At 43.2% G+C, this 14,523-nt stretch overlaps 1 protein-coding gene across 2 annotated transcripts in view; it reads left to right on the top strand.

Annotated features, from left to right (window-relative positions):
- Positions 1-12,934, top strand: part of CHD1L (chromodomain helicase DNA binding protein 1 like) — a 56,861-nt gene extending 43,927 nt beyond the window's left edge. Inside the window, exons 20-23 of one of the 2 annotated variants that reach the window (XM_029947120.1) lie at positions 8,908-8,978; positions 10,781-10,895; positions 11,623-11,731; positions 12,599-12,807. In XM_029947120.1, the coding sequence (XP_029802980.1) occupies positions 8,908-8,978; positions 10,781-10,895; positions 11,623-11,731; positions 12,599-12,704 (401 nt within the window). In that variant the 3' untranslated portion in view covers positions 12,705-12,807. Of the gene's footprint in view, positions 1-8,907; positions 8,979-10,780; positions 10,896-11,622; positions 11,732-12,598 lie in introns of both variants that reach the window. The other variant, XM_029947121.1, reaches the window with a different exon arrangement.
- The last annotated feature ends 1,589 nt before the right edge of the window (positions 12,935-14,523 follow it).

Below are 14,523 nucleotides of genomic sequence, written 5' to 3'. Positions count from 1 at the left end.
AAGCAGAGAGAAGGGGAAGGGATGGAATGAGACTGGAGAGGACACTTAGGGCAGGTGTCACATGGGTTATGAAGCACTAGTTAAGCAATTGGAAGAGTTGGTTGGAGTCTCATTAGCTAGTTTTTTCATCATGTACTTAGTTATGGGACTTTGAGGATTGTGCCTGTTTTCTTATTTGCAATTTGTGAATAATACTTCTTCCACCAGCCTCATGGAAGTATCAGGAGATATGGAATATGTGGATATGGAAGTATTCTGGTAAATGTTAATCCCTGTGTGCCGTTGAAGTATTGGCATGAAGAGCATTTCATTGTTTACTTTCACTGTGTCCAACACTCCCCCTTCATCAGGGAAGTTTTCCTGAAAATGTCAGAGACCTGTGGGAGAGAAATCAGACACACCATTAAAGTGCTAACAAGCGCTCGGGTTGGCCGTTGAAGAGGAGGAGGGTGCATTATGATGTTAGCCTAGGCCGAGATACAGCATTCACTGGAGACGGAAGTAAGGCTGCTTGTGGCCAGAGGAGCTTGGAGTCTCGGTATTCTCCCTTGGCATGCAGAAGGAGAAAGGGCATTTTTTATGTGCAGAAATCACAGAGTAGGATGAGGAGTAAATTTATTATGGTCATTATTTCCTGGGGACTTGAAAGGCCAAGGGACCTTACCTTACCTTCAGATTCTGCAGAGATTTGTTTTTCCTAGGTTCTCTAGGATGGAAAGGGATATAAGGAGTTAGAGGGAATACTCTTTCTACTAAAAGAGATCACTGACAGAAAGGTTTAAAAGGTTAAAACAACTGAGATCTAGATAATGATTGGGCAGTTGGAAAAGCAGAGAATTCAGGAGCAGTCAGAGAGAGAAATGAAGATCGAGGAATGCCTATTTGGATTCTGTGAGGAAGGCAGGACAGGAAGACGAGAGGGCAGGGACCAGAACGTGAAGACACCTCTGCTTAGAAACAGCAGCAACAAGGGGAGACAGAAGGAAGTGTCAGCTAAGAGAACCTTGAGAATGTAGTGTTTTGAAGTACAGGGAGGAGAGGGTGTCACGAAGTGGTCCGAGAACTGAGAGAAGGCCGTCATCGTGTTTGCCCCAAGTGCAGTCCCATGACCTTGGTGTGCTTTCAGGAGAGTCTAAAGGCTGAACCCTGGCTGCACAGAGATAAGGTGTAAGTGGTCGGTAGGGAAACAGGGTGGGGAGTGTGCATTCTTCTTTAAAGACTAAAACAGGGTAGAGCAGGGTAAAGGAAGGTGTGAGCTCGAATTACCCAGAGGATGGGGTGGAGGTAGTGAAAGTTATCTTGGGCCTGGGAAGATGGGTTGAATTTTGGTGGGTGGAGGGAAATGGAAGAGGTTCCCTGTGTCTCGTGCTGTTTGGTATTTGCACACCTCCTGTCATTCCCAGCACAGGGTGTTGAGTGACCCAGGCAGTTACACAGTGAATATTTTTAGGGCAGGGTGTGTAGGCCAGGCAGGCCAGAGTAGCAGGTTGAGGCTGAGGAATAGAGGAGAGTTTGATTTTTTAAAGAGAGCGATTTGGACCACAGCATGGAAGACGGCATGTGGCTCGTGCAGGGAGAGGCCATTCTAAGCCAGACCTTATCCAGTGGGTCATGGCTAGTGATTTGGGAGTTTTGAAGAGAAGAACGGCATAACAGAGCCAGTATTTTAGAATGAACGTAAAGGATTCGAGTGTGTAGGATGGATGAGGGAAGATGAGGTTCAAACTGAAGTATATAAAGCCATAGAATTATGTTAGCACATTGTTTTAGAGCATTAGTTTGCTTTGATTCGGATGAGGTAGGAAAATGTACAGATAGATAGTAGAGGGCACTGTTTGAATGGCTTAAAACAAACATAAACCTTGTGAAGGAATTTCCAGTTCATAATGCTCCCCCTTCCAATCCCCAGACTCCTTTGGGTTTGCACTCAATTTCCGATGCTTGCAGGAGTATTTTGTAGTAATACATAAGGGACATTGAAGCGGGAGATCATTCGAGAGTGAAGGGGATGACGTCAGCAACACTGACGGTATAAAACATTCCTCCTTTTCATCCCCCCCTTTTAATCAGTAAATTAGACATCTGTATACAAACAAAAGCATGTGGTGGGGCTTTTGGGACCTAGCACCTTCCTGTGAAGGACCTGAGAGGAGTCTGGTGCACCATTGCCACCAGTGAGAGACAGACAAACCTCTGTACAGGCTGTGCGGCCAGCGCTGCTGCCCAGATGCTGCTTGCCACTGTCAGGCACAAGTCAGATCAGTACTGACCCGCGGAGGTACTCACACCGGAGACAGAGCTTGAAGGAATCCAGCCTTCCTGCAGGAAGACTCCAGCACACCAGTGGAGAAGGGGAAAAAGAGAAAAAATATGAGTTGATCACAGTGGAGGTGGTGAAAGACATACTTCTGCTTCTCCCTCGGGGAAACCCTGGATGGGCTGATTTATCTGGGGAAGGTGACCTGTCCTGTGGGGGGAAAGGAGAGCAGGGAGAATGCTCTGGCTGTCCCAGCCGGGTGGAACCCCCGTTTCTCTCCCCCAGCACCCAGAGTGCTGAAGTAGGAGCTCTGTGGCTGCAAGGAGGCAGATCAGAATTTCAAATGGTGTCAAAGGGAATGGCTCAGGAGGAAGTTCATCCACAAATCTCTGGGACAGGGGTCTCCCTACTGGGTCTGCAGCCTCCCCAAAACACTGAGTGCCAACCTCACACTTCCTCTGATTCTGCTGCTAGTTTTTTGTGCAAGCTCCCAACCGGTCTGTGAGAGCAAGTCCTGGTAGCCCAGGAGTGCACGCAGAACAGACCCTGGTCCTTGGGCAAAAAAACCCCATAAACTGTAGCCATTGCTCTTCTAGAATGCTGTTTCTAATAGCCAGCCTGGTGAATTGTAACAACCAGAGATAATACAAAGGCTTAAAAATTTGGCCCCGAGAGAGCAAGAAGAGTGGAGCCGGTATACCTCACAAACACAAGGAGTGTCTCACATAGTAACAGTAAGTACCACAGACCATAAAACCATCTGCTGAAAGCAGTGAGCACAGAATTAAGGATATATCTGCTACTTCAAATGCAAAAGCAGCAAACCATAACTCTGAGGAATGTGAAAAATCAAGGAAAATACGGCACCACAGAAAGAAAATGACAGTTCTCCAGCAACTGAGCTCGAAGGCACAGAATAGTGCAATCTAACTGAGAATTTCGAATAGCAATTATGAATAAATTCAGTGAGTTACCAGAAAACTCAAAGGCAATTCATTAAAATCAGGAATAAAACATATGAAAAAATGAGTTCTGTTACAAAGAGATTGAGAATGTAAAAGAGAAACAAATTCTGGAGCTGAAAAATTTGTTGAATGAGATAAAAGAATAACGAGAGAGCAGATGTGGAAGGGCTGACCAGATGGAAGAAAGAATAAGTAAGTGACTTAGAGGATAGGAATTTAGAAATACTACAGAAGAGGTTAAAAAAACAAAAGTGAAGAAAGTACATGAGCTATAGGATTGGGTCAGAAAGGCAACTATCAGAAGAGGGCAAATATCAGAATAAGTGGGCTTCCAGAAAGAGAAGACAGGGAGAAGGGAGCAGAGAGTTTGTTTTTTAAAAATGGTATCTCAGGCACCTGGGTGGCTCAATTGGTTGAGTGTCCAACTTTTGATTTTGGCTCAGGTCATGATCCTAGGGGTTGTGGGACTGAGCCCTGTGTCAGGCTCTGTGCTGGGCATGGAGCCTGCTTAAGATTCTCTCTCTCTCTCTCTCTCTCTCTCTCTCTCTCTCTCTCTCTCAAATAAAACCAATTAGTCAATCCTTAGAACTTTCCAAACCTGGGGAAAGATTTGGATATAGAAGTCTACAAAGCTAATAGATCACCCCATTATCTCAATGTGGAAAGACCTTCCCCCAAACATATAATGAAACTGAAAAATCAATGATAATCTAAAAGAAGCCAGGGGGAGAAAGAAGGTATATGACCTATAAAGGGACCCTCATTAGGTTGTCAGAAATTTCCCAGCAGAAATTACAGGCCAGGAGAGAGTGGACTGACATTCAGTGTGGAAGGATGAAGACTGCCAACCAAGGAAATGATATTTGGCCACATTATTTTACAGATAAGATATCCTAGACAAAAGCTTAGGGAATTCACCACCATGAGTCCTGCCTTGCAAGATGCAGAAAGGAGTTCTTCAAGCTTATATGAAAAGATGGTGATCAGTAACATGAAAACAAATGGAAGTACACAATATACTAGAAAAGGTGAAAAATAGAGTTAGATAACTAACCTATATTAGGATGGTGCTTTAACCACTCAATTCTAGTATTAAGGTTAAAGGAAAAGAGTAGTAAAAATAGCTGTAGCTGCTATAAATTGTTAACAGCTACACAACATAAAAAGAAGTAAATTGTGACATCAGTAGAACAAAGTAGAAGGGAGAGCCTCAGTGGGTGATTGAGCACAAGTTACTGTCAGCTTAAGGTGGACTGTTTTATCTGTAAAATGTTTTATGGTAACAACACAGTAAAAGCATGGGGCAGGTCCACAAGAGCCAAAGGGGAAACGGAGCATACCACCACAGAAAATAACCAGTGTATAAAGGTAGGCAGAAACAGAAGAACGGAAATACCAAGCAACTAGAATGCAGTTAGTAACATGGCATTACTAAGTACTTAACATAAATTAGTTACTCTAAATGTAAGTGGATTGAATTCATCAAGCAAAAGGCACAGAATGTCTAGATGGAAGAAAACAAAAAACAGGACACAGCTATTTGCTGCCTACAAGAGACCAACTTGAGCCTTAAAAATACACATGAACTCAAAGTGAAGGGATGGAAAAAAAGATAGTCCAGGTAAGTGGGAACCAAAGAAAGTGTGGGTAGCTGTTACTTATATCAAACGAAGTAGACCTTAAACCAAAATGGCAATAAGAGACAAGCAAGGACATTGTATAATGGTAAAAGGATCAATCCATCAAGAAGATAGAACAACAGTATATATGCACCCAACATCAGAGCACCCAAATATATTAAGGAAATATTAACAGATATGAAGGAAGAAATTGACAATAGTCCAATAATAGGGGACATTCAGCAATGCACAGATCAGTCAAACAGAAAAGCAACAAGGAAACGATAGATTTGGACCAAACATTACACCAAATTGGCATAATAAACATCTATAAAAAATTTCATCCAACAGCGGCACGATACACATTTTTCTCAAGTACATGTGGAACATTTTTAAGAATAGATCATATGATAGAACACAAAACGAGTCCTAGCAAAAGAAGACTGAAATTATACCAGGTGTGTTTCCAACCACAGTGGTATAAAACTAGAAATCTTTCACTGAGGAAAGCTAGAAAATCTCTAAAGACGTGGAAACTGAAGAGCGCACAGCATACTCCTGAACAACCAGGGGTCAAAGAAGAAACCAGAAGGCAAACCAAAGAATGGAAACAACATACCAAAAACTGATGGATGCTGCAAAAACAGTTCTGAGAGAAGTTTATAGCAATAAATGCATATGTTAAAAACAGATTCTAAATAACCTAATTTTATACTTCAAGAAACTAGAAAAAGACTGGTACAGCCACTCTGGAAAACAGTGTGGAGGTTCCTCAGAAAACTATCAATAGAACTCCCCAGTGGCCCAGCAACAGCACTGCTGGGGATTTACCCAATGGATACAGAAGTGCTGATGCATAGGGCCACATGTACCCCAGTGTTCATAACGGCACCATGGAAAGAGCCTAAGTGTCCATCAACTAATGAATAGATCAAGAAGATGTGGTTTATATATACAATGGAGTACTACATGGCAATGAGAAAGAATGAAATCTGGGCATTCATAGCAAAATGGATGGACCTCGAGGGTGTCCTGCTAAGTGAAATAAGTTAGGTGGAGAAGGACAGATTGTTTACACTCATGGGTCTAACACACATATGTTTACACTCATGGGTCTAACAGGAGAAACCTAATAGAGGACCATGGGGAGGGAAGGGGGGAAAAGAGGGAGAGGGGGAGGCAAATCATGAAAGATTTTTGAATACTGAAAACAAACTGAGGGCTGAAGGGGGAGGGGGAAAGGGGAAGGGGGTGAGGGTCATGGAGGAGGGCACTTGTGGGGAAGAGCACTGGGTGTTATATGGAAACCAACTTCACAATAAACTGTAAAAGAAAGAAAAAGAAACTAGAAAAAGAAGAGCAAATTAAGCCCAAGGTTAGCAGAAAGAAGGAAATAATACCAGATCTCAAATAAAACTAGAGACCAGAAAATCAGTAGAAAAGATCAGTAACTCTTAAGAGCTGATTTTTTTTGCAAAACTAAAATTGATAAACCTTTGGCAAGACTAAGAGAGAAGACAAAGTCACAAATGAAAGAGGAGAAAAGTACAACTGACACTAGAAAACCATTAAGATCATAAGTGACTACTATGAATGATTTTACACCAACAAATTAGATATCTACAAGAAATGGATAAATTCATAGTCTTACAACCTACTAAAACTGAACCAGGGAGAAATAATAAAGACTGGACAGACAGTGAGGAGATTGACTCAGGTTTTTAAAAACTGGATCAGGTGGCTTCATGGACAAATTCTGCCAAATATCTTAAGAAGAATTAATGCCAGTCCTTCTCAAACTCTTCCAGAAAAATTAAAGAGGAGGGAACACTTCAGACTCCTTCTGTGAGGCCAGTACTACCTTGATACCAAAGCCAGATAAAGATTAAACTAGAGACCAATATCCCTGATGAATATAGATGCAAAAATTCTTCAAAAAATATTAGCGAACCAAACTTAAGAACTCATTAAAAGGATTACACACTGTGACCAAGTGGGATTTCTTCCTGGGATGCAGGGATAGTTCATCAAATGCAAATCAACAGATGTGATACACCACATTCATAGAATGAATGACAAAAATAATTGAACCTCTTAATAGATGAAGCAAAAGCATTTGACAAAATATAACATCCTTTCGTGATAAAAACCCTCAGCGGAATAAGTATAGGACTTCAACATAATAAAAGCCTACAGGTAATAATAATACCTACAGGTAACAGTGTAGTCAGCAGAGAAAAATTAAAAGCTTTTCTTTTAAAATCAGAAATGAGAGAGGGGTGCCTATTGTCCTCACTTTTATCCAACATAATATACTGGCAGTTCTCACTAAAGCAGTCAGGCAGACAAATTAAAAGGCATCCAGATCAGAAAGAAAGAAGTAAAATTGTCATTATTTGCAGATGACGTGATCTTATATATTGAAAATCCCAATTTCTCAGTATAGATTTAATCAGTTGGAAAAAAGAACTGTTGGATGTAATCAATGAATTCAGTAAAGTGTAGGATCTAAAATCACACAGACGTCAGTTACTTTTTTATGTACTAGCAATGAAACAGAAAAAAGAAATAAAAAAATTATCCATTCACAGTAACCTCCAAGCAGTAAAAGACCTAGGAATACATTTAGCCAAGGAAGTAAAAGATCAGACAATGAAAAATATAAGACTTTGTTTAAAGAAATTGAAGAAGACACAATTGGAAAGATATTCCACATTCACTGATCTGAAGAGTTAATATCATTAAAATGTCAGGCTGCCCAAAACCATCTCTAGATTTAATACAGTTCCTATCAAAATTCCAATGGCATTTTCTACAGAAAGAGAGTAAGTCCTAAAGTTTAAGTGAAACCACAAAGGACCTTGAATAGCCAAAGCAGTCGTTAGAAGAACAAAGTGGGAGGCATCACACCTAATTTCACACTGTACTCCAAAGTGATGATAATTAAAACAGGATGGTACCAGCATAAAAATAGACACACCTAGACCAATGGAATACATAATTAAATCTACGTATAGTGCCAACTAATATTTAATAAGGGAGCCAAGAATATCCAGTAAGGAAAATGTAGTCTCTTCAGCAAATGATGTTGGGAAAACTGGACAACCATATGCAGGAAAACAAAATTGGACCCTACCTTACTCACAAAAATGGTCTCAAAATGGATCAAAGACAAGCTTAAAACCTGATACCATAAAACTCAGGAGAAAACCCAGGGAAAAAGCTCCTTGAGATTTGAGAGGACACCAAAAGAACAAACAACAAAGGAAAAATCAACAGATGAGAGTCTACATCAAACTCAAAAGTTTCTGCACTTCAGAAGAGTGAACAGAATGGAGGGGCAACTTCCAGAATGGGAGAGAATATTTGAAAATCATATTGGATAAGGGGTGGTTATCCAACATTTATGAAGAACTCAGACAACTCAACAGAAGAAGTAGTCAATCTGATTAAAAAGTGAACAGAGGAACTAAACATATTTTCCCAAAGATGATGTACAAATGGCCAACTGAGAATTGAAAAGATGCTCAACATCAGTAATCGTCAGGGAAATGCAGATTGAAACTACAGTGAGATAGATACCCCTCACACCTGTTAGAATGGCTGTCATTGAGAAGACAGATACTGAGCATTGATGAGGATGTGGACAAAAGGGAACCCTCATGCACCGTTGGTGGGAATGCAAACTGGTGCAGCCACTCTGAAAATGGTATAGAGATTCCTCAAAAAATTATATTCTGGAGTATAGACTGTCAGTTTTGCAAGGTGAAGAGAGCTGTGGAGATTGTCGGCATAACACTACTGAGGATGCAGCTTAAAAATGGTCAAGGTGGCAAATTTTATAGGAGGTATAGTTTATCGTAATTGAACATTAAAAAAATAAAAAGTTTTTGAGCAAAAAGGAAAAAATTGAGCGCATCCTGCGAGGACCTGGTGAGGCCGTGACTGAGGCTGGGAGAGTGAGCACAGGGGAGACTGCAGCCCGGTTGGCGCATTCACAAGAGCCCCTCTTCAGAGGTCTCAGTCTGGAGTGAACCCCATGTTCTCTGTTGTTCTTTTACCTCAGACTTGACTTTGGGAGGTGTCCTTTTATTTCCTGTTGATGATAAAGAGTCAAGAAACAATGGGCAAGATTTGGTAAGTAAAAAATCCACTTCTTTTATGAGAACCAAATTTTGGCTCACATCACCTCCTCTTGAAACCTCTCCTGTCCCTGCTGGCCTCTCTGTCCCTGTATTGGTTTGTAGGGGCTGACATAACACAATCCCACCAATAGGTGGCCTAGAAAACAAATTAATTTATGTACAGTTCTGGAGGCTACCGGCAGGGCTGATTTCCTGAGGCCTTCTCCTCGGCTTAGGCCTTCTGTGCCCTCACATGGGCTTTCCTCTGCACGTGTGCATCCTGGTGTCTCAGCGTGTGTCCAGATTTCCTGGGAACACAGCAGTCAGGCTTGATTAGGGACCCCCTCAAGGCCTCACTCTGACTTAGAGGCCCTGCCTGGCTCCACATACAGCCACATCTCAAGTACTGAGGGTTAGGGCTTCAACAGAGGAATCCCAGAGGGCACAGTTCAGCCCATAAGCAGCAGGTCAGGCCTCCTAGTCCACTGCACCCGCTCTGTCCCCCCTTGCTTCCACCCATCACAGTCCCTGCAACACTGCCCTCTGACGTGCTTGTCTCCCACACTGACCTTAGGTGGGGCTCCTTCTAAGGGTGTCGACTCATAGTGTCTTTTTATCCTCAGTACACTCAGTACCAGCTCCTGGGAAATGCTCAGGAAACTCTTACTGAGTAAGAAAACATGACTGAAACCTCTGAGCATTTCTTCGTTTATTGTGGAAAAGTGATGTAAGAGCCCGTATTTTGTAGCCGCCCTAGCAAAGGGGAGCCAGGGCGTATGTCCTCCGCCTATAAAATTCTCTCTTTGCATCTTAAGTGTCTCTGACTTGTCAGCCCTTCAGAATTCCTGTAAGATGTTTCATTTCCTGCACTTAACTAGCTCTCTCAAGGGCCTGACTTCATACTCAGATTTGGAGCCAAATCTTACTTAGAAAAGAAATTTAGAAACTGAGCTAGGAGCGCCTGTGTGGCTCAGTTGGTTGAGCATCTGACTTCGGCTCAGGTCACGATCTCACAGCTTGTGGGTTCGAGCCCCGCATCAGGCTCTGTGCTGACAGCTAGCTCAGAGCCTGGAGCCTGTCTTCAGATGCTGTGTCTCCCCCTCTTTCTGACCCTCCCATGCTCATGTTGTCTCTCTCCCTCTCTAAAATAAATAGAAACAGTCAGTAAAAAAAAAAAAAAAAAAAAGTTAAAAAAAAAGAAACTGAGCTAAAAGAGGTGTATTTTCTTGAGGATGGTCACCCATGTGACTGACAACAAAGTGGCTTCTGCCTGTTTAGTCATTCTTTTCGTCCTTTCTAAACTGAAGAATGTGAACGACACAGTGGTTGTGTGTAAATGCTCAGAATCCAGTGACTCAAGAGAAATGTTCACAATTCGTTACGACGGGGCAGCAGCCATGTCCATCCCAGATGCTCCCTGCGCCCTCTCTCCGGGCTCCCCTCTGAGGTCAGGACAGGGTGGAGCTGACTTGAGCATCTGTCAGAGGGCCGGACACAAGAACCTGTAAAGTGCTTTCTGCTCCTAAGACTCTGAAAAATTGTCTTTACCACTGAGAGCACTTAGGGAGGACAGTATGTTTTGGACTCTGGTTTTAACCTACCTTTTAAAAGAAGAAGAAACGCTTGTATAGTAAGTCACCACAAAGTGAAACAGTTATGAGGGAGGATTAAGTCACGAATCAGACATAGTTCAGCAGAGCCTCCAAGAGAGGGACCTCCTGTCGGGGACGCTCGCATCCCTCGCTGGGCAGGTCGCGGAGTTGGCAGCGCAGCTGTCTCATCTCGGGTGAACCATTTGATGGCGCTTCCTCCTAGTTGGCCCTGATTGTGGCTCAGCACCGTGATCGCGCCAATGTCCTGTCTGGCATTAAAATGGCAGCCCTAGAAGAAGGCCTGAAGAAGATCTATTTAGCAGCAAAGAAAAAGAAAGGTAAGTAAGCTTTTCGTCTGTGCTCAGAAGTAGATGAATTTGTTTCCAGGCACGTGATAGAATTTTTAAACGAGGTGAGAAATGTCAAGACCTCATTCAATATCCATGGTAAAAGTTAAGCCCCCACGTAAGAGACACACAAGTAACGCCACACCAGGTTGTATTTGCATAGCCTCCTTTCTTGTCCAGATCACCTTTGTATCTGTTAGCTAGCTGTGTAGACTGTCTCCCTCCACTGGCGTATTTGCATCTTGGTTTTACAGATGAGGAAGCAGAGGACCAGAGGTGTAGGGATCTGGTCAGATAGGATGCTGTTTAGCCTAGCTCTTGGAGAGCCACACACTGTCCACACTAGCAGACAGTTCTCTTCCAGAAGTCAGAGTGAAGTTTTATTTCCAAACCCAGTGTGTCTCAGTTTATTGAAATAATTGACTTTTAAGGAATCTGTTTATTTTGTCTCCAGCATTGATCATATTCTATCCACTGTACGTACTTACTTCGAGGGCCTGTAGGTCTTTGTGTTCAGTAGAATTATTTAATTTTTCCTGTCACAGCCCCTCCCCAGAATGTCTTTGACAGTGTACTTGTAAGCTTTGTGTGGGAAACCCCAGGATTATGCAAACCACAGAGTGACTCTGAGAGTGTTGCTTTCTCTTCATGTATATTTTATACGGATTCAAATTTTGACGAACGAAGACATAATAATCTGTTTTTTTCTTTTTAACAGCAAGTGTTCATCTTCCACGCCTTGGACACGCCACAAAAGGTTTTAACTGGTATGGTACCGAGCGACTTATTCGGAAACACTTGGCTGCAAAAGGCATCCCAACTTACATGTATCCTTTTGCGATCTTACTAGTGTGTTCTCTCAGCTGAGAGAAGAGGTCTTGCATTTTCTGGTGTCACCATTTAATCTAAGGCCAAGCCTCCTTCTGCCACAGTTACTCTGCCCCTCACCAGTGAGACAAAAATAAAGTACTTTGTCACTTGTATATATCCAAGGAGATAAAGACATCCAAACCTTTCTGCGTATCAGCCGCTAGGTTGAAAGGTCTATGAGCGGGGAACTCATTGCATAATTGCCCTTTGGTAAGACTGGGTCTTTTCCCATCAGTTCTCTAGAGCTTTCAGGCCTGTAGACCAAGGCCTAGTTTTAAGCACTTCACTCTGATCACTAAAATAACAATTAACCAAGCAAACCAATGAGTACACTACTTTACTTTTGAACCTATTCAGTGTATCCTTAGGGCACGATGTGGAATTCATTTTGACCATTAGACTAGTACCTTCTTCTGATGATCTCTTTGCTGTGTCAGCATTGTTTGAGTCCAAAAATCACTGGAAGCTGGATCGACCCCCAAGTGCCATAATCATACAATAGCTCATCTTTTTACTTACTTATCAAAGTTATAATTTACTCTGTTAGTTTTCAAGAGACTTAAATCACTATAAAAACTTAGACGAAAAGTCATGTTTTATATGCTTGTATAACTCAAGTAGCATCAAGAGTTTTAATAAGCCAGATCACAACAGCAGTAATAAGTACTAACAGTTTTGGAAGAATTTATGATATGTTGAGAAGGAATTAAGGCATGCTACTTCTGGAGTGGCTATTTTAATAATTATTAAACTAGAGAATTTGTAGTTTTACTAAAGATGATTTTAAAGTGATAAAATAGCTCTTCCTTGACGATCCTTCTCAGATACTACTTTCCCAGAAGCAAGGCTGGTTTTCATTCCCAGCCCTCCTCTTCCTCCCCAGGACAGCTGGTGCCTTACCAGCTGGCTGGCGTCAGATCCAGGGTTTAGGAAGCAGTTGGGAAGATGTTTGCCCAGAGCTACAAAGTATTTCAAAAAGGAGTCCAGACCTCATGGATCCCTGAGCTACTAGTTTCTCATTTTGTTCTCCAAGATGTTACTCTGATGTGGTACCTGTAATACAGGGATGCACAACTTAATCCAGGAAGTTCCCTGGTAGTTTGCCAGGGCTCATTTGCATAGCTGTTTGCATAATAAATCCTCTATCTCTGATCGTTTCATTGCTTGCTTTCTCCTCAGTCTAGTTTTCTTCCCCTCCGGCAGACCAGTTTCTTCACAGAGGGCTAGGCCACGTGGAGTAAGGAGAAATGAAAAGCAATAGAACAGATTGGTCGGGGAGAAGGAAGTACTACCTTCAGCCAATTTTTGCTTCCGGAAGACAGGACTCTAAGGGGCGCCTGTGTGAGATGTGAGATTCCTGATTGGATGAGTGGAGCCCCTCCTGCCCTTCTCCGCTGCTCAGTGTCAAGATCCAGGAGACAAAAATTGGCCCCAGAAGACCATCAGTTGTGGCTTCAGAGCAGCTAGAGGCTCACCTTTCCCCTTCCCATGAGATCGGGTTCAGCAGAAGAAGGGAATTGCAGAAACATCAGGAAGCTGGCACAGAATGGACCTTGGTAGTGGGGAGGGCAGGGGGCTGAGAACCCCAGGGAAGGAGTCTTCTTGCCGGGAGACCTGAGGTAAGCTTGTTATGCTTTTGTACAGGAAACCTTGGTCTTGGCTGACTGGCCTTAACAAGTCTGGCTTCTGCTCTTAGGACCTCAGTGCCCTGAATCCCGCAGAGAACTCTCCAGAAGCCTCAGGCCATTGATTCAGGGAACTCTGGCCTGTGGGGCATTCGGAGCCTGGACCATGACCTTCTAAGGAAGATGGTGTTTTTAGCACCTGGGTTGTGCTGTTTTATTTGCCTTCCTGCCACCTTCACCCTTCAACAGTTTAACGTCTGTGTTAAAGACTGATTAGACCCTAAATTCATGACTCCTTCATTTTTCTTCTTCTAAAACTTCTTCCATTTTACTGCCTCTTAACTTTTACTGCTAGGCCTCGACATGTAGGTTATTATAATAACTTGAGCCCCTTGACTGGCATCTTAAGTGTCTCCTGTAACCAGACATAGAGCTGAATTCTTTAAAGGGGACATAGTGACCCCTAACATAACGCGCAGTCAGTTGTCATGCCTTCTGCAGCAACCTCCCAAACTGGCGGGCTAAGTTAGCACATGCCGAGAAAACCCGATTTGCAGAAGCCGTATGCCCTCCTGACTCCCCTGAGGGTTTATGAACATTGGAGGGAAGCATTAGGGCAGGGAACTCCATGTCAGAGATGCCACAGCTGACGTGTTGGGAACACACTTGTTCTGGGGGGTGTGCTTCGTTTCCACCCTGCTGCAGCCGCAGGAGCTTTTCCCTCTGGAAGCAGGTGCCAGGCCGGCGCTGGTCTCCTGAGAAGTGGCGCTGGTCTCCTTCTAACATAAGGTTAGAAAACGCACACACTACATACATTCTCCCTGAAATAGGGGCTCCCCTCGGAGCGGTCGCCCCTGCTTTGTCCACCTCAGCAGTTCAGAGCCCTCCCCACCACCTTGTATCTCCATACGTGCTTCCTGCCTTTTATAATCCATTCCCTCTTCCCCAGGGGCTCTCATTCTCTGGGAAAGAGAAACGCTACCTGCTCTGTTCTTCCCAAGGGTTTTGTTCTCTTTCTTCCATAGCTTAGGTGGTATCACTCCTGAGCAGATGGGCCCCCCCCCCCCCGACTGTGGGCTGACATCCGGTGGAAGCTGGTGGCTCTGGCAGTGAATCCACCTGTG

This window comes from Suricata suricatta, chromosome 8 (assembly GCF_006229205.1).
Source record: "Suricata suricatta isolate VVHF042 chromosome 8, meerkat_22Aug2017_6uvM2_HiC, whole genome shotgun sequence".
Classification (NCBI taxonomy): domain Eukaryota; kingdom Metazoa; phylum Chordata; class Mammalia; order Carnivora; family Herpestidae; genus Suricata; species Suricata suricatta.
The sequence above is the reverse complement of the archived record's forward strand: the minus strand, read 5'-3'. Positions and strand labels throughout refer to the sequence as shown.